The following is a 25842-nucleotide window of genomic DNA, read 5'->3' on the forward strand; positions in this document are numbered from 1 at the left end:
AAGGATAATTAAAAATAAATATTTTTAAAGCATAGGAAACATGTTTTCACATATATCATAGAATAAGGAAGGAATTATAAAACCATGCAATTTATATGAATAAGTGGATGAAGAATTGATAAAAACACTCAATTGAGCATAAGATGAATCATAAAATAGGGGTTTATCAACCTCCCCACACTTAAACATTAGCATGTCCTCATGCTAAGCTCAGGAGAAGCTATAAAGGAGTGAAGGGGAATGGTAAAACTTATGAAATGCAACCTATCTATATGAATGCAACTAAATGCAAAAATACTTCTACCTACTTGGTTAAGAGTAAACAAATCTTTTAAGAACAAATATGAACTGGATTTCACTAATTAAAATCATAAAAATAAAGTACAAATAGACTTGCAGAAGAAAATAGCTCATGAAAGCCGGGAACAAAGAATCGAGCATCGAACCCTCATCGGAAGTGTATACACTCTAATCACTCAAGTGTTTAAGGTTTGACTCTCTCAATTCTCTACTAATCTTGTTTTCTAAGGCTTGCTCTTCTTCTACCAATCAACTCAAATTTGATGCACAAATACACATATCAAGAGGTATTTTAAGGATTGTAATGGGGTTAGGGTCAAGGTAGGATTGTATTTGGTCAAGTGGACTAAAATCTGAATCCTTAATTAACTTAAACTTTCCACCTAACTTAGACAATCCATGAAATCAAAATACAAAACCTAACTATCCATTAACCATGTTTTCCACATATTCATGCATTCTGATTTCGAATACAGTACATATGCATTGCTTTCACCATTTATTTTGGGGCATTTTGTTCCCTTTTCATTATTTGCTCTTTTTCTTTTCTTTTTCTCTTCTTTTTTTTCCTTTTTTTTATTTTTTTATTTTATTTATATATATATTTTTTCTTTTTCTTTTATTTTTCTCAATGCATATGATTAAATTATTGAATGCATGAACATGTCCTAAACATTTTTTCACATTTTCATAAAGATATATAACACCAAATTCTTAAACCAAACATTTCCAAACTCACTTTTTCCCACACTTAATTCGTGAGCACTCTCACTAGTCCAAGCTAACCAAGAATTCAAATTAAGGACATTATTGTTTTCTGCTTAGAGTTAGTGATGAGCTAAAGTAAATAACAAAGGGGTAAAATAGGCTCAACATTGGTTTGCAAAGGATAATGAAAGGGTAAGGCCATATGGATGTGTAAGCTCAGTGAAACAAAGGCCTCAATCATACAAGTGCATGTATACATCAAATAATGGAAATATAGAATTAAGCAAGACAAAGATCACAAGTTTAGAGAGAACAACACACACCAAAAATAAAATATTGGTTGATAAAATAAAACCAATCAAATAAGCTCAAAAATCTCATAGGTTTTGTGTGTTCGAGCTCTAAACCGTGTTTCAAAATAATATTTCTTCAAACAAGTTCAATAGAAATTTTAATTAAAATTAGTGAAATGTTATAAAAAGTTTCTTGAAAAAGAAATTTGTTACTTCAACCAAGTGGTGGTAAAATATGCACAAAATCAAACAAATATGCAATCATAATGCAAATGCAACAATGAACAAACAAAGAAAATAAAACATTGGTGTTTGAGAAGGAAATAACTAACCCACGGAGATCGGTATCGACCTCCCCACACTTAAAGGTTGCACCATCCTCGGTGCATGCTAAGATCTGCGAGTGAACGGGTTGCTCCAACTGATACTTTTCTCCAAAGATTATGCAGATGGACTTGTCTGTCGCCCCATGTAAATATTTTCTGTTTTCCTTCCTCGGTGGCCATCCTAAAAGAAGAGGAAAAAAAAGAAAGGTAACCGAAAAACAAAGATAGGAAACAATTTAAAATATGGTTGGGTTAATGCCAAATAATAAGGGTCTCAATTACATGGTAGCTACAACATGCAAGTGAGAAAATAGTAGAAGTAATTGGCATATTAATAGTGCAAAAGTTGCAACAATGGGGAAAAGGCAATATAAATTCATGTCAATGTAAAAGGGATACAGGTAACATAAAAGATTGGCACTGACAGATAAATAATATCATCCAACAGTGTAAAACAAGTCACTAAGCACCAAAATAATACCAGAAAAGATACAACAGTTGAAAAAAATTTAACACCAATGGAAAAATAATAAATTCAGAAAAGAAAAATAAAAATATGCACAAAATTAAAATGCAATGGATGAAAGTATGCAAATAAAATAAAATAGAATGGAAGTGAAGAAGGATGAGAGATTAAAGGGATGAAGAAGAACAAAAAAGTAAGAAAGGAGGAAAAAAGAATGAGAGAAGATAGAAGAAAAGGGAGGGAAATTGAAAACGGGACGCGGCGCGTGCGTGCAGGGCACGCGTGCGCGTGAAAACTGCATAAACCATGTGACGCGTAAGCGTCGCCCACACGTACGCGTGGGTGGTCAGAATTTAAAAATGGCGTGCACGCGTCAGGGACGCATACGCGTGGGTGATTTTGTGCCTTGGGCACAATGCCCACACCAGGCCAGCACAACTTTCGGCCTGACACCTCTTTACGCTGATTTGTAGGGTCACGCGTACGCGTGGGTGACGCGTACGCGTGGAAGGCTGATTTTGCAATTGACGCGGATGCGTCAGGGATGCGTTCACGTGAGCTTGTTTGTGCCTGAGGCACGCCTCCAGCCACGCTCCCGTGCAACTCTCTATAAGGTTTAGCGTTGAATGTGACGCGTGCGCGTGGTTCACGCGCACGCGTGCGACATGCTTTTCTTTTTTTATGCAGTATGCAGGATGCAAAATGCAGATGCTGATGCAGATATTATAAATAAACACTAAGAAAAATAGAATAAAATAAAATTAAGAATAAAACGAAAATAAAATAAAACTAAGACTGAAAAAGAACGATTATACCATGGTGGGTTGTCTCCCACCTAGCACTTTTAGTTAAAGTCCTTAAGTTGGACATTCGGGGAGCTCCTTGTCATGGAGGCTTGTGCTTGAACTCATCCAGGAATCTCCACCAATGTTTGTACTTCCAGTAACCTCCGGGGTCCCAAATTAGACGCATAAAGTCTTCAAGCAAGTTGAAGCAAGTGACAAGACCCCAAGAGTGTTGATTGTTGGAATGAATTCCAGGGTCCCAGACTTCGCTTTTACACCCGTCTTCTTGTTGATCATCATGATTCCATCCGGGTAGCACACAATTTAAATTCTCACTGAGACATCCAAACAGCTTCCTAGACCCATTCAATTGAGAATTGTACCAACCATTGCACTTAGAATTGGAGCGTGTAACCATATTGAATCTTGCATGACATTCCAACCACTAACCATATTCCTCTTACGCTTAATGCCACAAAGAGATCTAAGCTGACCATCCGTCTCAAGCAAAGCATATTCAACTGGGCTAATTAAGCTTAGAGATGAGAGATTTACCCACTTGAATGAAGGAATGGATGGTGATGGCTTTGGGGGAGAGGTCTCCATCAACTTTGGTAAGGTGATTTCCAGCTCCATTCCCTTGAGTTCTTCCTTGACAACTTTCACCTCTTTGCAAGCTTCTTCAATTTCAACCTCTTCCTCTTGGTAGTTTTCTTCCAATTTAATATCTTCTTCATTACTTACCAAGGGCATGGGAGGTTGTGCTTCTTCTTCTTTAATATCCATGCCTAGTCCAATGGGAGAGGATTCAATTGTAGGTAAGGCTTCATCAATGCTCGAATCCATCTCTTGATCAACCTCTTCAATTGCAACCACATCTTGATCAAAGTCTTCAATTTCTTCCTCATCACTCAAGTCATAAGTTGGAGGTTGAGAAAAATCTACCTCTATATCATCTTCATATTCACTTGGGGCAGATTCTTCAGTCTCAAATAATTTAATTACGGATGCAAGTTCATCACTAGGAGAGCTTGATTCGTGATCATCATTACCAAGGAGACTTGATTCTTGATTTGTTCCGTCCAGTTCTTCATAAGATACATGCCGTGGGGGTTGTGCACTATCTTTCTTAGCATCAATTAAAAATTTCTTGGCGAAATTCTCTACAATTCTTGATTCCCATGGAGGCTCAGCGTCTCCTAAGTCTTCAACCAATTCATCTTCTTCGATAATTGTAGCTTCCTCTACTTGTTCCAGTACAAAGTCATGTTCCGTGTTGTCCACCGGAGCTTCTAATGTCTCCTTCGTACTGTGGGCTAATCGGTTTATCGCTTACTCCAATTGATGAAGGGTTGCATGGAATTGGTTCACTGTGTCCTTGTGACGGTCCTGTGCTTCTTGGTTTGATGGACATGGATATGGTGCATATGGAAGTGGTGGTTCTTGGGGGCATATGGAGGTGAATGGTTGTAAGTGGCTTGTGAGTATGGTAGTTCAAAGCTATGTTGAGGAGGTGGTTTATAGGCATATGATGGGGCTTGTTGGTAACCACAAGGGGGTCCACCATATCTATCATCTTGGTACGCACCTCGGAATGGCTCTTGACCATAGTAAACTGGTGGGGGTTGGTTGTCACGAGAAGGTCCACCGTAACTATTGTCTGGATGTGCATCGTAGAATGGTCGTTGTCCATGGTACTTTGGAAAGTGTTGTTGCAGAAAAGATTGATCAGATCCTCGTGGCTCCTTCCATCTGTGATTGGTTTGACCTTGATGCATATTCCTGTTATAGCTTCCATTCCTTTCAACAACATTAGAACCAAACTCAAAGCGACGGGGGTGAGAACTCATAGTATCTAATAAAAATTAAAAACAAAAATAAAAACAAATAAACAAGCAAAATAAAATATTTACAATAACCAATAATAAGGCACACAATTGCAATTCCCCGGCAACGGCACCATTTTTTGACGATCGAATTTCTGCCAGTAAAGAATTTTATAAAAATAATCACATTGTAAGTATAGTTTCTAAACCAACAAAGAATCCTTTCGTACAAAAACTTTGGTTGTCACAAGTAACAAAACCCAATAAAATTTATAACCGAAGTATTTAAACCTTGGGTCGTCTTCTCAAGGAATTGCAGGGAGGTGTATTTATTATTGGTTATAAATTTTCTGGGGAATGTTGAGTTTGGGCAATGGGCAAATAAATAATTATAAATTAAAGCAATGAAAATTAACAAGAGAATTTATGTAATTAAAATAAAGAGCCTTGAATGAAAGAATGATTAATTAGAAGAAAATAAATTATTAATTAGAAAAACTCTTGGCAAGGTATGATAACTGGAAATCCTATCCTAGTTATCCTTATTAGGTGTGATGAGAATTGTTTATTGCTCCCACTTAGTTAACCCTTACTAAACAAAGGAAAGTCAAGTGGACTAATGAACTTGATCCCTCAAGTCCTAGTCAACTCCTATGGAAAGACTAGCTTTAGAGGAATCCAAATCAATCAGCAATTCCAATTTTCAATCAACCGCTGAGTTTGATAACTCAAGTGTCACCAATTACTCAACCAAAGCCAAAAGGAGAAAAATCCAAATTATTTATATTATAAATAAAAGAAAGCAGTCATAAATCTAAAATACCTAACATTGCATTAAATAGAATATTCAAATCTAACATGAAGAGTTCATAAGCCAATTTGGCTAAACAAGTAATTACCAAGTGAAATAGAGCAACTAAAGTAATAGAGTAAATAAAAGTAGAAGAGAAACAAAATTAAAGAAACATTGAACCTGGAATGAAGAAAACGAAGGAATCCTAATCCTAAAATCTAAGAGAAATCATAATCCTAAATCCTAAGAGAGAGGAGAGAGCCTCTCTCTCTAGAAACAACATCTAAAATCTAAAATTGTGAATTATGAATGTTGTATGAATTGTTGTTTGATTCTCCCACTTTATAGCCTCTAATCTATGTTTTCTGGGCCAAAATCTGGGTCAAAAATAGCCAAAAAATCACTCCCAGTAATTTCTGATACGTACAGGTTGCGGCACTGTCACGCGTGAGCGTCGTCCACACGTTAGCGTGGATTGGGTTTTTGCTAGGTCACGCGACCGTGTGATCCACACGTTCGCATCACCTGGCTTCGGGGCAGCTATAGTAAATTATATATCATTGTGAAGCCCCGGACGTTATCTTTCCAACGCAACTGGAACTACATCATTTGGACCTCTGTAGCTCAAGTTATGGTCGATTTAGTACCAGGAGGACAGGCTGGATAGCTTTAGCAGTTCCTTTAGTTTCTTGTATTCCTTCCACTTTTGCATGCTTTCTTTCCATCCTCTAAGCCATTCCTACCCTGTAAACCCTGGAATTACTTAACACATAAATCACGGCATCGAATGGTAATAAAGGATAATTAAAAATAAATATTTTTAAAGCATAGGAAACATGTTTTAACATATATCATAGAATAATGAAGGAATTATAAAACCGTGCAATTTATATGAATAAGTGGGTGAAGAATTCATAAAAACACTCAATTGAGTACAAGATGAATCATAAAATAGGGGTTAATCAAAGAGACGACTCAGCAGGAGGCACCCCCAGAGACACAGGCCACCACAGAGGTTCAGCAGCTCCCTGAGGACTCACAGCCTGAGCCACAGCCCAGCGCGACTGTTGCCCCCAGCCCGTGCTTCAGCAGTAGCATCGAGGACGATGCTTCATCCTAAAGTGTGGGGAGGTCACCGTTCGTGACCGGTGGATAGCATTTGTGTGGTGAACTTTCAGAAATTTATCCTCTAGTTTCTGCTACTTTATTTTATTTTGCACTTTAACTTTGAGATTATTGTATATATTTGTTATCTTGGGAATACTTTACCTTAGTTGTCACATTTTGCACCTTAGATGGTATACATTCCATATTTTGGTTGGATTTTTATTATATAGTTGTTTTAGCGATTTTAGTTGTGAATTGGAAAAATATTGTGAATTGTTGAAACCTAGTTGATCCCTTTTGCGTATGAAATTTGCTTTGATTGGAAAAGGGGTAAACTAAGAATTTTTTTTTTTAGTTTTCCGAATCACAACATTTCATTAGAATAAGCTTAGTCAATATGATGAAAATTTCCAAGAATTCCATTTCTAAGGCTCCACTCCAACTGGTTGAAAAATGTTTTTTAGAACTTACTTGAATTATACACTTTGTGGATCATGTTTTGAGCAAAGAACACAAGCATGTGAGTTTTGAGCCTAATTGTGTGGTTACATCATGTGACCACTTATTTTTATTCTTGTGTGCATTATTCTCTTCCTATGAGTGTAATCTTTGATTTGTTTGGTTCTTTATGTCCATTATTTTATGTATACATGTATTTATATGATTGAGGCCATTGTTCAAATAGCTCACTTACCCAAATAGCGTACCTTTTATCTTCCATTGTTAGCCAATTTTGAGCCTATGCTTAACCCATTTGTTCTTAATTGTAGCACATTACAAGCCTAAGTGAAAAACAATAAATATCCCTTAATTTGGATCTTTCATTAGCTTAGGCTAGTGAGAGTGTTTATTATTTGATTGAGGGAGAGTTGGGAACACTACTACATATTTGATTTTCACTAACATTTAAAAAATGTTACTAAATCATATTAAAATGTTACCTATGTATATTAGCAACATTTTTACAAATGTTAAATATACTCTATGTTACTAAAAAATTTTACTAACATTTTTCTAAAGATTTAATAAAATTTAATAAAAATGTTACAAAAGATATTCTATAGTAATATTATAAGAAATGTTACAATAGATCATTCATAATAACACTTAAAAAAATGTTACCATAGATATTTTTAGTAACACTTAAAAAAATATTACCATAGATATTTTTTGTAACACTTAAAAAATATTACAATAAATCTTCTATAACAACACTCTAATAAATGTTACGATCTATTTTTTTGCTAACATTGAAAAAATGTTACAAAAACTCTTCTTTAAGAATAAAAAAATATTACCATAAATTTTTGGTAACATTTATAGCTATAATATCTATTTACTATTCATATTTTAATATGTAACCATTTATTTATTTATTTTTATATACATTAGAAGGGTAATGCCACTAATTTAAATGCACAAAACATTGAAGATAAATTCATAATAAACACAAAGTATAATAAAAAGAAAATTAATAAGCCAATTAAATTTCTTTTCTTTAATATTGTCTAAAATTACCACAAAACAATTCTAAAATAAACAAAAGATTATAAAATCCAAATCTTCTCTATTTTGTCATGTTTAATCAATATTAACAATTCAAACAAACAAATTAGAATATAAAATCTAATTTTTTTTAGTTTGTCATCTGAATATTGCTAACACGCCACTTTCTTCTTCTTTAATCTTTTCTTATGTTGATCATGCTTCTTTTTCTCCAATTTCAAGTCGAGAATCTCTTGAGTAGAAGAAGAATAAAGAGCCTGCAAAAAGATAACTATTTTAAGACATCAATACTAATATTCTCACTGAACAAGAAGGAAAAAGTAATATCAACTTTATTTAAAGGTAAAACATGTCACTTTAACTAATCTCAATATGATTATTACAAAATATGAATCACAGATGCTATTTTAATTTCATTTTAGTTCTAAATATACCTGCTTCTGTTTAGGTGAAACAATCACATTCTTCTTTGTTCGAGGTAATAGCTTAGCTTGAGACTTAGAAACACCTTCTGTAATAGTAGATGATTCTAGAATATTTCTACTAGCTGACTTTGAGTTACTTAGAACCTATAACATGAGAAAATAATAAACATCAAATCTATCATTAGAGCATATGATGATCAGTGTATGTATGCTATGCTCTAGTATGCTATCTATTTGACATGTAAATTTCTATATAAAGCATGATTATGCAGCTTTTTCAATAAATAAATTAAAATCCTTCTTTCTTTCTTCATTCTATCTATCTATCTATCTATCTGTTCCAATTCTACTGCTACAAATTATGCTCCTCTGCCACTGCTTCTATATCTTTTAATCTATCCATCTATCTATCTCTTTTATACATTCAAGTCATGTTCCATAGCGCATCATCTATATCATTCTCTCATTGTCACATCGCTTAACACACTATTCTATCTCAGCTTTTATTTTGCCACACAAAAATGCCAAATTAACATAGATATATATGCCTAACTTAAAACCAGCTCTCAAGACACCAATTATCCACAAACACATTACTTTAGTGTAGTGTAGATTAAATAATTGACTACATTTAGAACAACACTATGAAGAGTAAATTTATAATTAATTATTAAGGAAAAGATACAAAGAAAGTTATAAATACCTCTTTTTCAGTAGCAGCAGTAACTTCATGATGTGTTGTTGCAGTAGCTTCTACTTCCTTCTCATATAGAGTAGTTGACATGAAAGAGAGATTCGGAATCTCTACTCCTGGGAGGTTTTTTTGTAGCTGATTTAAAAATATATTAAATCCATACAACATCTGTGACTTCATGGCTTCCATTCTTTCTTGAAGTTTTGTTTCCATCTCCTCTTGCATTTTTTGTTGTATATTCTGAATTTCAGCTTGAGCATTCTCTTTAACTTCTTCAATTAACCTCTCCGTCTCAACTTGAGATTTAGGTCCCCACAAATTCGAAGCTACAACACCTCTACCATAAGTTCGGACACGACCGGGTTGATCTTTCCCCAACACTTGAGAAAGTATATCATCTTGGTTTGTACTTTCTAATTTTTCAGGATGTGAAGCTATGGCATCCTCAAGCTCTAACTAAAATCCAAAATTCAAACTACATTAATTTATGACAAAACATCTATATCACACTATATATATATATATATATATATATATATATATATATATATATATATATATATATATATATTAAAAGAAATACATATCTTACAAAAATTTTGCTTGTTCCCTCACTCATTGATTTTCCATCTCTTGGCTTGTGTGTTAAAAAGAACATGTTCACTCGAGATGGTTCTCTTCTATCAGGATTTTTCATTGCCTATTAAGAAAAAACACAATTAACTAAAAAATAACCAATGCAAATAAGACAATGTAAACACATTAATTCTACCTCTTCTTCACGTATTTCAGCAAATGTTTTTGATCCTGTTGTATGTTAACTTGTATTCTTTGCTCTACTAGCTTTATTCTTCTTGCTTTGTTCCTTTAAAATCATAAAAAGATAATTGAATAATTAAGCCTAAAAGTAGCAAAATTAATTAGTATAACTAATTATAGTATGAAGGAAATTACATGCTAAGAATTAGTATACCTTAATCATATCAAGGCTCCAAAATTGAATAAGAATCTTCCAATGATCAAGTGGAACAGTACGAGGACAATTTTTCATATTGTAAGCTAGTGACATGTTTTCCTTAAAATACTGTGTTTTCAACCGACTTTTATATGTCCTCCAAGATGAACCCAAGGTTTTGAAAACCCACGCTTTACCAAGTACTCCAATGTCAAACTTTTCCTGCACCATAATGAACATAGATATGTTAATTAATATTTAGTTTTTAAAATCAATAAAAGAAAAACACCTAAGTTAAAAGTGTAAAAATGTAATACAATGGTAGCTTCCCACAAATCTTCTCAATTATCTTTAAGTCCATGCCAACTTGTGTATGTCAATGGAGCAAGGCGTGCATTTCTAACCAAAGTCCCCAAATGACTGCTTAACTTGGCGCGATTACAACCAATTGGTTGACCATACTTATTTAATCTAATTGATAACCGATCCTCATAGCTTAAACCATGAGTTTTAAGGCACTTTGTCGGACCCCTTTTTCTCTTAGTTACTGGTCCTGTTATGGGAATCAATAAATAAAAGGCAATTATACAGAAAATACTACACATTTATTATTAGTATTAAACTAAACATAAAACATGATTACTTACTATCATTATCATTAGCTTGGGGTGCTAAAGCTGGTCCTATTATCAAGAATGAAAAAGTTTAGAACAGAGAGGAGAAAATTTTTAAAAGACATCTATCTATTCATTCAATCTAATTTTATAAAAGTACAATTTTAAATTAATTCAAAATCTTTATTTGTTTTCCCTTCTGAAAATTGGCAATGACCACTGTATATCAAAGAGCCAAGTATAATAGTTCTCATAAGAACTCTTATGATAATAAAAATGGTGATCCAATAACACAATATAAATCCAAATATTTATCTAACAAAAAGTTCCAGCATCACTTTGAATGGATAAACTCAAAATTTCCCTAGAACAAAACTCTTAAGAAGCTTTGGCTTTATTCATGTGTATATATACAAAACTCATTACCGTAAGTTCACTTTCTCATCATCATGATTCATTACACATCAGAACAAGCACGTCTTAGATTATAATAAACCACAAATTATATATGGCTTTTTTTCAATTGATTCTTTGTAAACTCAAATTAAAAAAATGCAATAAAGGATCATTTACCATCATCATTAGTATGCAATACTAAAGGTGTTTGTGAAGGGCTTGATGCAGTATCCTCTAGCTCACCAATGATATTAACCATAGAACCACCTTTCAATCCTCTACTTTTCTTCATAGATGATATTAATCGGGATTGACGAGAGCCTAATTCAATTTGCTCTTCTTGTTCATAGATGATATCTCTCATTGAGATGCTTGACCTTAAAGCTTTGTCTTTCTTGTTTGCCATAGCACTATTATAAACCAGAATCACAGAATTGATACCACCGATGCCTAACTCCTCTGTAAAATCTCAATCAAATCCATATTCATATAAAAATTAAAAAAACACTGTCAGCTTGTAAACTTCAAAAACTGAGCAGAGAAGTCTTGAGTATTAACTATCATAAAGTAATTGATGAGTTGTTTTTAAGCCTCTTGTTAATGTTTTGTGAGAAAAGGAGCTATGACCAAAGCTTGTTTTGCTTCCAATTTTGGGTGGCTAAAGCTAAACAAAGCATGGCACTAATCTTGTATTTTGATATACTAACCTTGTGTCAGAAAAAAGAAAATATAGATTAATTAAGCAAGCACTTTTATGAAGTAAAATCAACAACACATACATGAAATTAATTAAAATATCATATGACAAAATCTATGAAAATTGGAAGTTCCTATTAGCTAAATAGTTTTGATAATCGTGGCTTATTATTTGTTTCAACTTGTTTCTTAGTGGCTCCAATAAAACCACCAACACCACTAATGGCACCGGCACCAAAAATAATTCAGATATTCGAAGGCACATCCCACACACCATATATGAAAACGTATTATAAGCTAGAAGTGAAGAAAGATGATAAAAGGACAAAGAAAAAAGAAGAACAGTAGCAGAATTCAATAATTCATCAAGTCTCAGTCACATACATCAAGGTAAATCTATCAAGAGGAACAAGTTAGATCAATAATTCAACTTAAGGAACCAGTTTCAATTAATGAAATCAAACCACATTTCATTTTGCTTTATCAATAAGCATAGTAAATACTAATCATAAGCATAGTAAATACTAATCATAGTAAATACCGGGTACTCTGTTGACACAAGCTGCAAGCTTTTCTTTGACAATGCTCTCAGCCAACTAACGAAATTATTATCCATACACCAACTAACGAAGGCAGCCATAAATGGACAATTAAAAGCAAACACAACCATAATTGAACAATTAAATAAGAAAAGACCAGAAGAACAAGAACTAAATCACAGCACAAATAAGAACTAAAATCAAGAACAAAGACCTATAATAACAGCAAAAGAGCAAGAACAAGAACTAAAAAAATTAAAAAAATCACAGCAAGACCAAGAACTGAATAACAAGTAATCAACCAAGGCATCCATTATAAACCAACAACATAAATTAAGTGAAAGAAAATTATTCTCCAAACACCAACTAACCAAGGCAGCCAAAATTGAACAATTAACAGCAAACACAGCCATGATTGAACAATTAAATAAGAAAAAACAAGAACAAGAAATCAAACCAGTAAATCATAGAAAACACAGCACGACTAAGAACTAAACAACAAGAAAAATAACTTAAATCGCAGCAAACCTTCACTCGAATAGAGTATGAGGGAGAGGGAGCACGATGGAACTCAAGGGAGAGAGAGCACGGCTAAAAACTGCAACAGATGGTGGTAGAACGAATTGACGATGGCGTGACGCTGTAGTGACGCCGCTTGGCTTGGGTATCTGGAGAGTGGAAGGCTAATTCCCTTGCTTTGATAGAGATTATTATCCTTATTTATGGGGGGTTTTGTAATTTCATTTCTTGCTCTCCATTCGATTCCTATGAGAAAGATAAAAATCAGTGCTCTTACTATGAAGAAGAGAGAGATTGATCATCATTGCTTCTTCAGTTCTTCTTCTTTCTATATTTTTGTTAGTATATTTTTCATAAAAAAATTTTCTTAGTTTTCTGTATTTCTATATTAGCTTTTTTCTTTTTTCTCTCTCTATAATATAATTTTTATGGAAATGGATTATTGTATGCAGAAAAACACAATGTATGCAGAATTATCTATAAAAATCTATAACATTAATGGATTATTGTATGCAGAAAAACCATCAAATCTAATTTCCTTTCCACCAAGAACAACCAAACAAAAACACTCAAATCTAGTAGTAACATTTCTGCCAAGAACCAAACCAAAACCAAAACCATCAAATCCGAAAACATTTCCTCCAAGAGTTCATCATCTTCTAAAAACACAACCTCCAACACAATGGCTTCAAGAAGCTCAATTCCACAAGCTCCACCTCCAACAAGAGTAACAAGCAGCTCAACTCCCCTACTATTCCCTCATCCACTTCCAAGTTCAAGAAGCTCCATTCCACATCAACATCAAAACAAAAATTAGAATCCAAACTTAGTAAGAAAAAGCAACTAGAAAACAGAGGATATGAAAACCTAATAATGTATGGTTTTTAACAACTTAATAAGCAAATAAACATGTTTTCAAATCGGTAAATAACCTAAATTCAAAACCTAACTACTAAATAACCAATTAAAAACTAAAATCAACTAATAATTATACATCAAATTAATTACTACCTAAAGATTAAAGAGGATTGAGGAGTAAGAAACTAAATAAACAAGAGAACTGGAACTTACCAGGCCGTGGGACGAGCTGACAATGGAACCGGCGAGAAGACGGCGGTGCAGGCGAGAAGACGGCGATGCAGGCGAGAAGACGACGGCGCGAGAGGATGAACCAGAAGCGAGACAACGCGAGCTGGAGTGAGAGTGAGAACACCGGATTGTGGTTTCGATTCGCGAACCGTGAGATCGAAGAGGCGGAACGAGAGATCAAAAAGGCGGAACGAGAGATCGAAGAGGAGGAGCAAGAGGTGGTTTCACAGCTTCGAGAGTGGGAGTGAGAAGACGCGTGAAATTGGGGGAAAATGAAGACTGAAGAGAACACCCTCGAGAGTGGGAGTGAGAAGACGCGTGAAATTGGGGGAAAATGAAGAGAACACCCCTGGGAAACGAAGACTGAAGAGAACACCCCCTTTGTATTTGGTAACGTTTATATCTTATTTTTATTTATTTATTTTAAATAAAAATAATATTTTCTAACATTTATTTTACAAATGTTACTAAAAGTATAATTTTATTAGTATAGCTAACATTTTAAAAAATGTTAGATAAAAAATGTTAGTAAATGTCTGAATTCTAGTAGTGGAACATTGGGTAGAGATAAAAGTGGTTTTTGTATTTGTGTTGAAAATCTTGAGAATTGGGTACATACTCATATATTAATCATGTGTAAACCATATTCATTGATGTTCTTGCATATATATATATATATATATATATATATATATATATATATATATATATATATATATATATAAAGAAAAAGAATTGCAATAAAAAGGGGACAAAATGTCCCAAAGTTTAAAGTTCAATAAATTCAATGCATATGTGTGGTGATCAAAAAGAGAATGCACGAGTATGTGTAGAAAAGTGAAGAATTCATAGCTAAGTTGTTTAGAATTGTATAAGTTGTCATAGGTTAGGTGGGAAGTTTAAGTTAATCAAAGATCCAAATCTCAAACTCACTTGACTATATGCATCCTACCTTGACCTAGCCCCATTACAACCTATGGGAAAGTCCTCATGATATTTGTATGCATTCATAAAGTAATTGTTGATTGTTAGATGAAAAATAAATCTTGAAAAGCATGATTAGGGGAGAATTGAGTGAATCAACCCCATACACCTGAGTTCCTAGAGCGGATACACATCTGGCGAGAGTTCGATCGCTCAATTACATGTTTCCACCCATGATCATCTTTTCTTGCAAGTTTGTAAAATCTTTCAATGATTCAATCCAATTGTGGTTTGCTTTGATTGCTAATGCCTGATGAGCAGATAATTTATACGGTTTTGACATTGTTTTTAGTATGTTTTTAGTAGGATCTAGTTACTTTCAGGGATGTTTTCATTAGTTTTTATGTTAAATTCACATTTCTGGACTTTACTATGAGTTTTTGTGTTTTTCTGTGATTTCAGGTATTTTCTGGCTGAAATTGAGGGACTTGAGCAGAAATCAGATTCAGAGGTTGAAGAAGGACTGCTGATGCTGTTGGATTCTGACCTCCCTGCACTCAAAGTGGATTTTCGGGAGCTACAGAACTCGAAATGGCGCGCTTCTAATTGCATTGGAAAGTAGACATCCAGAGCTTTCCAGCAATATATAATAGTCCATACTTTGGCCATGAATAGATGACATAAACTGGCGTTCAACTCCAGCTTTCTACCCAAATCTGGCGTCCAGCGCCAGAAAAGGAGCCAAAACTAGAGTTGAACGCCCAAACTGGCACAAAAGCTGGCGTTCAACTCCAAGAAGGACCTCTACACGTGCAACACTCAAAGCTCAGCCCAAGAACACACCAAGTGGGCCCCGGAAGTGGATTTATGCATCAATTATTTACTTTTGTAAACCCTAGTAGCTAGTTTATTATAAATAGGACCTTTTACTATTGTATTAGGTATCTTTGATCAGTTGTATGCTATCTTAGATCATGTTTAAGGGCTGGCCTCTCGGCCATGCCTGGACTCTCACTTATGTATTTTCAACGGTAGAGTTTCTACACTCCATAGATTAAGGTGTGGAGCTCTGCTGTTCCTCAAAGATTAATGCAAAGTACTACTGTTTTCTATTCAATTCATCTTGTTTCGCTTCTAAGATATTCATTCGTACTTCAATCTGAATGTGATTAACGTGACAATCATCATCATTCCCTATGAACGTGTGCCTGACAACCACTTCCATTCTACCGTCGACTGAATGAGTATCTCTTAGATCTCTTAATCAGAATCTTCGTGGTGTAAGCTAGAATGATGGTGGCATTCAAGAGAATCCGGAAAGTCTAAACCTTGTCTGTGGTATTCCGAGTAGGATTCAATGAATGAATGACTGTGACGAGCTCCAAACTCGCGATTGCGGGGCGTTAGTGACAGACGCAAAAGGATAGTAAATCCTATTCCAGCATGATCGAGAACCGACAGATGAATAGCCGTGCCGTGACAGGGTGCGTTGACCATTTTCACTGAGAGGATAAGATGAAGCCATTGACAAGGGTGATGCCTCCAGACGATTAGCCGTGCCGTGACAGGGCATTTGGATCATTTTCCTGAGAGAAGACCGAAAGTAGCCATTGACAATGGTGATGTATCACATAAAGCCAGCCATGGAAAGGAGTAAGACTGATTGGATGAAGATAGCAGGAAAGCAGAGGTTCAGAGGAACGAAAGCATCTCCATTCACTTATCTGAAATTCTCACCAATGAATTACATAAGTATTTCTATCTCTATTTTATTATATTATTTTCGAAAACTCTATAACCATTTGATATCCGCCTAACTGAGATTTACAAGGTGACCATAGCTTGCTTCATACCGACAATCTCCGTGGGATTCGACCCTTACTCACGTAAGGTATTACTTGGACGACCTAGTGCACTTGCTGGTTAGTTATGCGAAGTTGTGAAGATATGTTTAGACCATGGTTCTGTGCATCTGTTTTTGGTGCCATTGCCAGGGAATCAATTTCGAACAACAATTCACAACCTGAGTAGCAATTTCGCATACCACGTTTTTGGCGCCGTTGCCGGGGATTGTTTGAGTTTGGACAACTGACGGTTCATCTTGTTGCTCAGATTAGGTGATTTTCTTTTTGTTTTATTTTCAAAAATTTTTCAAAATTCTTTCAAAAATTTTTTCTTGTGTTTTCGAAAAAAAAAATAATGTTTTCAAAACTCAATTTTTCTTCAGAATTTTTAAGAATGAATTCTAGTGTTTCACGAAGCATGCGAAGCCTGGCTGGCTGTAAAGCCATGTCTAAATTCATTTGAACTGAGGCTTGCAATTTGTTATCAAGAGCAAGCTAGTTGTTGTTAATCCACCTGCTACTGTTCCTGATTTACATGCTAAAGCTTGGCTGGCCATTGGCCATGTCTAGTGTTTTGGACCGGAGCTTTCATTGAAAGCTTGGCTGGCTGATGAGCCATGTCTAATTCCTGGACTGAAGCTTTAGACTAACATGGCAAGATTCCTGGAATTCATATTAAAAATTTTGGAATCCTTATTTTTCTTTTTCATATTAATTTTCGAAAAAAAATCCAAAAAAATTAGAAAATCATAAAAATAAAAAATATTTCTCTGTTTCTTGTTTGAGTCTTGAGTCATGTTATAAGTTTGGTGTTAATTGCATGTGCATCTTGCATTTTTCGAAAATTCTCATGCATTCATAGTGTTCTTCATGATCTTCAAGTTGTTCTTAGTAAGTCTTCTTGTTTGATCTTTGCATTTGCATGTTTTGTGTCTTTTCTTGTTTTTCATATGCATTCTTGACTTCTTAGTGCCTAAGCATTAAAGAATTCTAAGTTTGGTGTCTTGCATGTTTTCTTTGCATTAAAAATTTTTCAAAAACATGTTCTTGGTGTTCATCTTGACATTCATAGCATTCTTGCATGCATTCATTGTTTTGATCTAAAAATTTCATGCATTGCATCATTTTACTTGTTTTTCTCTCTCATTATTAAAAATTTAAAAATCAAAAAAATATCTTTCCCTTTTTCTCTCTTAAAATTTCGAAAATTAGATTTGACTTTTTCAAAAATTTTTAAAAATCTAGTTGTTTTTATGAGTCAAATCAAATTTTCAATTTAAAAATCTCATCTTTTTCAAAATCTTTTTCAAAAATCAAATCTTTTTCAAATTTCTTAGTTATTTTCGAAAATTCTAAAAATATTTTTCAAAAATATTTTTCTTATTTTTATATCAAATTTTCGAAAATAACATAATCAATTAATGTTTTGATTCAAAAATTTCAAGTTTGTTACTTACTTGTTAAGAAAGATTCAAACTATAAGTTCTAGAATCATATCTTGTGATTTCTTGTGAATCAAGTCATTAATTGAGATTTTAAAAATCAAATCTTTTTCAAAAACTAATTTCAATCATATCTTTTCAAAAAATATCTTCCTATCTTCTTATCTTTTCAAAATTGATTTTCAAAATTTGTTTCAACTAACTAACTAACTTTTTGTTTGTTTCTTATCTTTTTTAAAACCACCTAACTAACTCTCTCTCTAATTTTCGAAAATATCTCCCCCCTTTTTTCAAAAATTTCTTTTTAATTAACTAATAATTTTTTTTTGAATTTTCGAAAAACTACTAACCTTTTTCAAAACTATTTTCGAAAATCACTAACTCTTTTTCAAAAATTATTTTCGAAAATCCTTCTCCCTCATCTCCTTCTATTTATTTATTCATCTACTAACATCTCTTCCTCACATCACCAAAAATCCAAACCCTCTCTCTCTCTCTGAGTTCAGATTTTCTTCTTCTTTTCTTCTACTAACAATAAGGAACCTCTTTACTGTGACATAGAGGATTCCTCTTCTTTTCTTTTTCTCTTCTCTTTCTTATGAGCAGGGACAGAGAAAAAGGCATTCTTGTTGAAGCTGATCCAGAACCTGAAAGGACTCTGAAGAGGAAACTAAGGGAAGCCAAATTACAACAATCCAGAGACAACTTGATTGAAAATTTCGAACAAGTAAAGGAGATGGCACCCGAACCCAACAACAATGCAAGGAGAATTCTTGGTGACTTTACTGCACCAAATTCCAATTTACATGGAAGAAGCATCTCCATTCCTGCCATTGGAGCAAACAACTTTGAGCTAAAACCTCAATTAGTTTCTCTGATGCAGCAGAACTGCAAGTTTCATGGACTTCCATCTGAAGATCCTTTTCAGTTTTTAACTGAATTCTTGCAGATATGTGATACTGTTAAGACTAATGGAGTAGATCCTGAAGTCTACAGGCTCATGCTTTTCCCATTTGCTGTAAGAGACAGAGCTAGAATATGGTTGGACTTTCAACCTAAAGATAGCGTGAACTCTTGGGATAAGCTGGTCACGGCTTTCTTAGCCAAGTTCTTTCCTCCTCAAAAGCTGAGCAAACTTAGAGTGGATGTTCAAACCTTCAAACAAAAAGATGGTGAATCCCTCTATGAAGCTTGGGAAAGATACAAACAGTTGACCAAAAAGTGTCCTTCTGACATGCTTTCAAAATTGACCATCCTGGATATATTCTATGATGGTTTATCTGAGCTATCAAAGATGTCATTGGATACTTCTGCAGGTGGATCCATTCACCTACAGAAAACGCCTGCAGAAGCTCAAGAACTCATTGACATGGTTGCAAATAACCAGTTCATGTACACTTCTGAAAGGAATCCTGTGAATAATGGGACGCCTATGAAGAAGGGAGTTCTTGAAGTTGATACTCTGAATGCCATATTGGCTCAGAACAAAATATTGACTCAGCAAGTCAATATGATTTCTCAGAGTCTGAATGGAGTGCAAGCTGCATCCAACAGTACTCAAAAGGCTTCTTATGAAGAAGAAGCTTATGATCCTGAGAACCCTGCAATAGCAGAGGTGAATTACTTAGGTGAACCTTATGGAAACACCTATAACTCATCATGGAGAAATCATCCAAATTTCTCATGGAAGGATCAAAAGCCTCAACAAGGCTTTAATAATGGTGGAAGAAACAGGTTTAACAATAATAAACCTTTTCCATCATCTACTCAGCAACAGACAGAGAACTCTGAACAAAACACTTCTAATTTAGCAAACTTAGTCTCTGATCTATCTAAGGCCACTGTGAGTTTCATGAATGAAACAAGGTCTTCCATTAGAAATTTGGAAGCACAAGTGGGCCAGCTGAGTAAAAGGATCACTGAAATCCCTCCTAGTACTCTCCCAAGCAATACAGAAGAGAACCCAAAGGGAGAGTGCAAGGCCATTGACATAAGCAAAATGGCTGAACCCAATGAGGGAGAGGAGGACGTGAATCCCAAGGAGGAAGACCTCCTGGGATGTTCAGTGACCAATAAGGAGCTTCCCTCTGAGGAACCAAAGGAATCTGAGACTCATCTAGAGACCATAGAGATTCCATTGAACCTCCTTATACCCTTCATGAGCTCTGATGAGTATTTCTCTTCTGAAGAGAATGAGGATGTTACTGAAGAGCAAACCGCCAAGTTTCTTGGTGCAATCATGAAGCTAAATGCCAAATTATTTGGCATTGATACTTGGGAAGTTGAACCTCCCTTGTTCATCAATGAACTAAGTAATCTGGATCAACTGACATTGCCTCAGAAGAGACAGGATCCTGGGAAGTTCATAATACCTTGTACCATAGGCACCATGATCTTTAAGGCTCTGTGTGATCTTGGTTCAGGAATAAACCTCATGCCCCTCTCTGTAATAGAGAAACTGGGAATCTATGGGGTGCAAGCTGCTAAAATCTCATTAGAGATGGCAGACAATTCAAGAAAATAGGCATATGGACAAGTAGAGGACGTGTTAGTAAAGGTTGAAGGCCTTTACATCCCTGCTAATTTCATAGTCCTGGATACTGGAAAGTAAGAGGATGAATCCATCATCCTAGGAAGACCTTTCCTAGCCACAGCAAGAGCTGTGATTGATGTGGACAGAGGAGAATTGATCCTTCAATTGAATAAGGACAACCTTGTGTTTACAACCCAAGGATCTCTCTCTGCATCCATGGAGAGGAAGCAGAAAAAGCTTCTCTCAAAGCAGAGTCAACCAAAGCCCCCACAGTCAAACTCTAAGTTTGGTGTTGGGAGGCCACAACCAAACTCTAAGTTTGGTGTTGAACTCCCATATCCAAACTCTAAGTTTGGTGTTGGAGAGTCTCAACAATGCTCTGAACATCTGTGAGGCTCCATGAGAGCCCACTGTCAAGCTATTGACGTTAAAGAAGCGCTTGTTGGGAGGCAACCCAATTTTTATTTATCTAACTATATTTTTCTTAGTTATATGTCTTTATAGGTTCATGATCATGAGGAGTCACAAAATAAATATAAAAATTGAAAACGGAATCAAAAATAGCAGAAGAAAAATCACACCCTGGAGGAGCATCTGCCTGGCGTTCAACGCCAGAACAGAGCATGGTTCTGGCGCTGAACGCCCAAAATGGGCAGCATCCTGGCGCTGAACGCCCAGAACAAGCATGGTTCTGGCGTTCAATGCCAGAAATGGCAACAAAATGGGCGTTGAACGCCCAAAATGGGCACCAACCTGGCACTGAACGCCCAGAGTTGTGTGCAAAGGCATTTTACATGCCTAATGGGTGCAGGGATGTAAATCCTTGACACCTTAGGATCTGTGGACCCCACAGGATCACCTCAGGATCTGTGGACCCCACAGGATCCCCACCTACCTCCACTCACTTCTTCTCACCACTCTCTTTCACACAACCCCATAAACACTCCTCCCCAAAAACCCTTCACCAATCACCTCAATCTCTCTTCCCCATCACCTCTTCACCACTCACATCCATCCACTCTTCCCCATAAACCTACCTCATAAACTCCACCTACCTTCAAAATTCAAAACCAATTTCCCACCCAAACCCACCCATATGGCCGAAACCTTTCCCCCCTCCCTTCCCTATATAAAGCCCTCCATTCTTCATCAAATTCACACAACACACCCCTCTACACCCTTCTTGGCCAAAACACTTCCCACTCTCCCTCTCCTCCATTTCTTCTTCTTCTATTCTTTCTTTTATTGCTCGAGGGCGAGCAAAATTCTAAGTTTGGTGTGGTAAAAGCATAAGATTTTTGTTTTTCCATTACCATTGATGGCACCTAAGACCGGAGAATCCTCTAGAAAGGGGAAAGGGAAGACAAAAGCTTCCACATCCGAGTCATGGGAGATGGAAAGGTTCATCTCCAAAGCCCATCAAGACCACTTCTATGATGTTGTGGCCAAGAAGAAGGTGATCCTTGAGGTCCCTTTCAAACTCAAAAGAAATGAGTATCCGGAGATCCGACATGAAATTCAAAGAAGAGGTTGGGAAGTTCTAACAAATCCCATCCAACAAGTCGGCATCCTAATGGTTCAAGAGTTCTATGCCAATGCATGGATCACCAAGAACCATGATCAAAGTAAGAACCCGGATCCAAAGAACTATGTTACAATGGTTCGGGGGAAATACTTAAATTTTAGTCCGGAGAATGTGAGGTTGGCGTTTAACTTGCCCATGATGCAAGGAGATGAACGCCCCTACACTAGAAGGGTCAACTTTAATCAAAGGGTGGACCAAGTCCTTATGGACATATGTGTGGAAGGAGCTCAATGGAAGATTGACTCCAAAGGCAAGCCGGTTCAACTAAGAAGATTGGACCTCAAGCCTGTGGCTAGAGGATGGTTGGAGTTCATTCAATGCTCAATCATTCCCACTAGCAACCGATCTGAAGTTACTGTGGATCGGGCCATCATGATTCATAGCATCATGATTGGAGAGGAAATAGAAGTTCATGAAGTCATCTCTAATGAACTCTACAAAATAGCCGAAAAGTCATCCCCCATGGCAAGGCTAGCTTTTCCTCATCTTATCTGCCATCTATGTTACTCAGCTGGAGCTTTCATAGAAGGAGACATTCCTATTAAGGAAGAGAAGCCCATCACTAAGAAAAAGATGGAGCAAGCAAGAGAGCCCATTCATGGAGCTCAAGAGGCGTATGAAGCTCATCACCATGAGATCCCGGAGATGCCTCAAATGCACTTTCCTCCACAAAACTATTGGGAGCAAATCAACACCTCCCTAAGAGAATTGAGTTCCAATATGGGACAACTAAGGGTGGAACATCAAGAGCACTCCATCATGCTTCATGAAATAAGAGAAGATCAAAAAGCAATGAGGGAGGAGCAACAAAGACAAGGAAGAGACATAGAAGAGCTCAAGGACATCATTGGTTCCTCAAGAAGGAAACGCCACCATCACTAAGGTGGATTCATTCCTTGTTCTTCTTTCTTCTGTTTTTCGTTTTCTATGTTATGTGCTTATCTATGTTTGTGTCTTCATTACATGATCATTAGTAGTTAGTAACTTTGTCTTAAAGTTATGAATGTCCTATGAATCCATCACCTCTCTTAAATAAAAACTGTTTTAATTCAAAAGAACAAGAACTACATGAGTTTCGAATTTATCCTTGAACTTAGCTTAATTATATTGATGTGGTGACAATGCTTCTTGTTTTCTGAATGTATGCTTGAACAGTGCATATGTCTTTTGAAGTTGTTGTTTAAGAATGTTAAATATGTTGGCTCTTGAAAGAATGATGACTAGGAGACATGTTATTTGATAATCTGAAAAATCATAAAAATGATTCTTGAAGCAAGAAAAGGCAGCAAAGAACAAAGCTTGCAGAAAAAAAATAATAGGCGAAAAAAATAAATAGAAAAAAAAATATAGAAAGAAAAAGCAAGCAGAAAAAGCCAAAAGCTCTTAAAACCAAGAGGCAAGAGCAAAAAGCCAATAACCCTTAAAACCAAAAGGCAAGGGCAAACAAAAAGGATCCCAAGGCTTTGAGCATCAGTGGATAGGAGGGCCTAAAGGAATAAAATCCTGGTCTAAGCGGCTAAACCAAGCTGTCCCTAACCATGTGCTTGTGGCGTGTAGGTGTCAAGTGAAAACTTGAGACTGAGCGGTTAAAGTCAAGGTCCAAAGCAAAAAAAAAAGAGTGTGCTTAAGAACCCTGGACACCTCTAATTGGGGACTTTAGCAAAGCTAAGTCACAATCTGAAAAGGTTCACCCAATTATGTGTCTGTGGCATTTATGTATCCGGTGGTAATACTGGAAAACAAAGTGCTTAGGACCACAGCCAAGACTCATAAAGAAGCTGTGTTCAAGAATCATCATACTGAACTAGGAGAGTCAATAACACTATTCAAAATCTGAAGTTCCTATAGATGCCAATCATTCTAAACTTCAATGGATAAAGTGAGATGCCAAAACTATTCAAGAGGCAAAAAGCTATAAGTCCCGCTCATATGATTGAAGCTCTGTTTCATTGATAGTTTGGAATTTATAGTATATTCTCTTCTTTTTATCCTATTTGATTTTCAGTTGCTTGGGGACAAGCAACAATTTAAGTTTGGTGTTGTGATGAGCGGATAATTTATACGCTTTTTGACATTGTTTTTAGTATGTTTTTAGTAGGATCTAGTTACTTTCAGGGATGTTTTTATTAGTTTTTATGTTAAATTCACATTTCTGGACTTTACTATGAGTTTGTGTGTTTTTCTGTGATTTCAGGTATTTTCTGGCTGAAATTGAGGGACTTGAGCAGAAATCAGATTCAGAGGTTGAAGAAGGACTGCTGATGCTGTTGGATTCTGACCTCCCTGCACTCAAAGTGGATTTTCTAGAGCTACAGAACTCGAAATTATGCGCTTCCAATTGCATTGGAAAGTAGACATCCAGGGCTTTCCAGAAATATATAATAGTCCATACTTTGGCCAAGAATAGATGACGTAAACTGGCGTTCAACGCCAGCTTTCTACCCAAATCTGGTGTCCAGCGCCAGAAAAGGAGCCAAAACTAGAGTTGAACGCCCAAACTGGCACAAAAGCTGGCGTTCAACTTCAAGAAGGACCTCTACATGTGCAACATTCAAAGCTCAGCCCAAGCACACACCAAGTGGGCCCCGGAAGTGGATTTATGCATCAATTATTTACTTTTGTAAACCCTAGTAGCTAGTTTATTATAATTAGGACCTTTTACTATTGTATTAGGTATCTTTGATCAGTTGTATGCTATCTTAGATCACGTTTAAGGGCTGGCCTCTCGGCCATGCCTGGACTCTCACTTATGTATTTTCAACGGTAGAGTTTCTACACTCCATAGATTAAGGTGTGGAGCTCTGCTGTTCCTCAATGATTAATGCAAAGTACTACTGTTTTCTATTCAATTCATCTTGTTTCGCTTCTAAAGATATTCATTCGTACTTCAATCTGAATGTGATTAACGTGACAATCATCATCATTCCCTATGAACGCGTGCCTGACAACCACTTCCGTTCTACCGTCGACTGAATGAGTATCTCTTAGATCTCTTAATCAGAATCTTCGTGGTGTAAGCTAGAATGATGGCGGCATTCAAGAGAATCCGGAAAGTCTAAACCTTGTCTGTGGTATTCCGAGTAGGATTCAATGAATGAATGACTGTGACGAGCTCCAAACTCGCGATTGCGGGGCGTTAGTGACAGACGCAAAAGGATAGTAAATTCTATTCCAGCATGATCGAGAACCGACAGATGAATAGCCGTGCCGTGACAGGGTGCGTTGACCATTTTCACTGAGAGGATAAGATGAAGCCATTGACAAGGGTGATGCCTCCAGACGATTAGCCGTGCCGTGACAGGGCATTTGGATCATTTTCCCGAGAGAAGACCGAAAGTAGCCATTGACAATGGTGATGTATCACATAAAGTCAGCCATGGAAAGGAGTAAGACTGATTGGATGAAGATAGCAGGAAAGCAGAGGTTCAGAGGAACGAAAGCATCTCCATTCGCTTATCTGAAATTCTCACCAATGAA

The 25842-nt window shown here is 36.0% G+C and overlaps 1 protein-coding gene and 1 non-coding gene across 2 annotated transcripts; both read right to left on the reverse strand.

The window, feature by feature from the left end:
• Positions 1–8248: 8248 nt before the first annotated feature.
• Positions 8249–12948, reverse strand: LOC107647108 (uncharacterized). Its single transcript, XM_088489286.1, has 10 exons — positions 12488–12948; positions 11372–11653; positions 10832–10867; positions 10502–10737; positions 10203–10406; positions 10002–10094; positions 9813–9929; positions 9239–9681; positions 8545–8639; positions 8249–8367 (listed from the first exon to the last, which is right to left on the reverse strand). The coding sequence occupies exons 1-4, from the start codon at positions 12558–12560 to the stop codon at positions 10526–10528; spliced, it is 603 nt and encodes a 200-aa protein (XP_088345412.1). The 5' UTR covers positions 12561–12948; the 3' UTR covers positions 8249–8367; positions 8545–8639; positions 9239–9681; positions 9813–9929; positions 10002–10094; positions 10203–10406; positions 10502–10525.
• A 6431-nt stretch (positions 12949–19379) lies between these two features.
• LOC148562304 (small nucleolar RNA R71) lies at positions 19380–19487 on the reverse strand. The gene has a single exon (XR_015887173.1). It is a non-coding gene; the product is annotated as a small nucleolar RNA R71 (small nucleolar RNA).
• Between the last annotated feature and the right edge of the window lie 6355 nt (positions 19488–25842).

Source organism: Arachis ipaensis, chromosome B6 (genome assembly GCF_059453495.1).
Source record: "Arachis ipaensis isolate K30076 ecotype BB chromosome B6, ASM5945349v1, whole genome shotgun sequence".
NCBI classification, from domain to species: domain Eukaryota; kingdom Viridiplantae; phylum Streptophyta; class Magnoliopsida; order Fabales; family Fabaceae; genus Arachis; species Arachis ipaensis.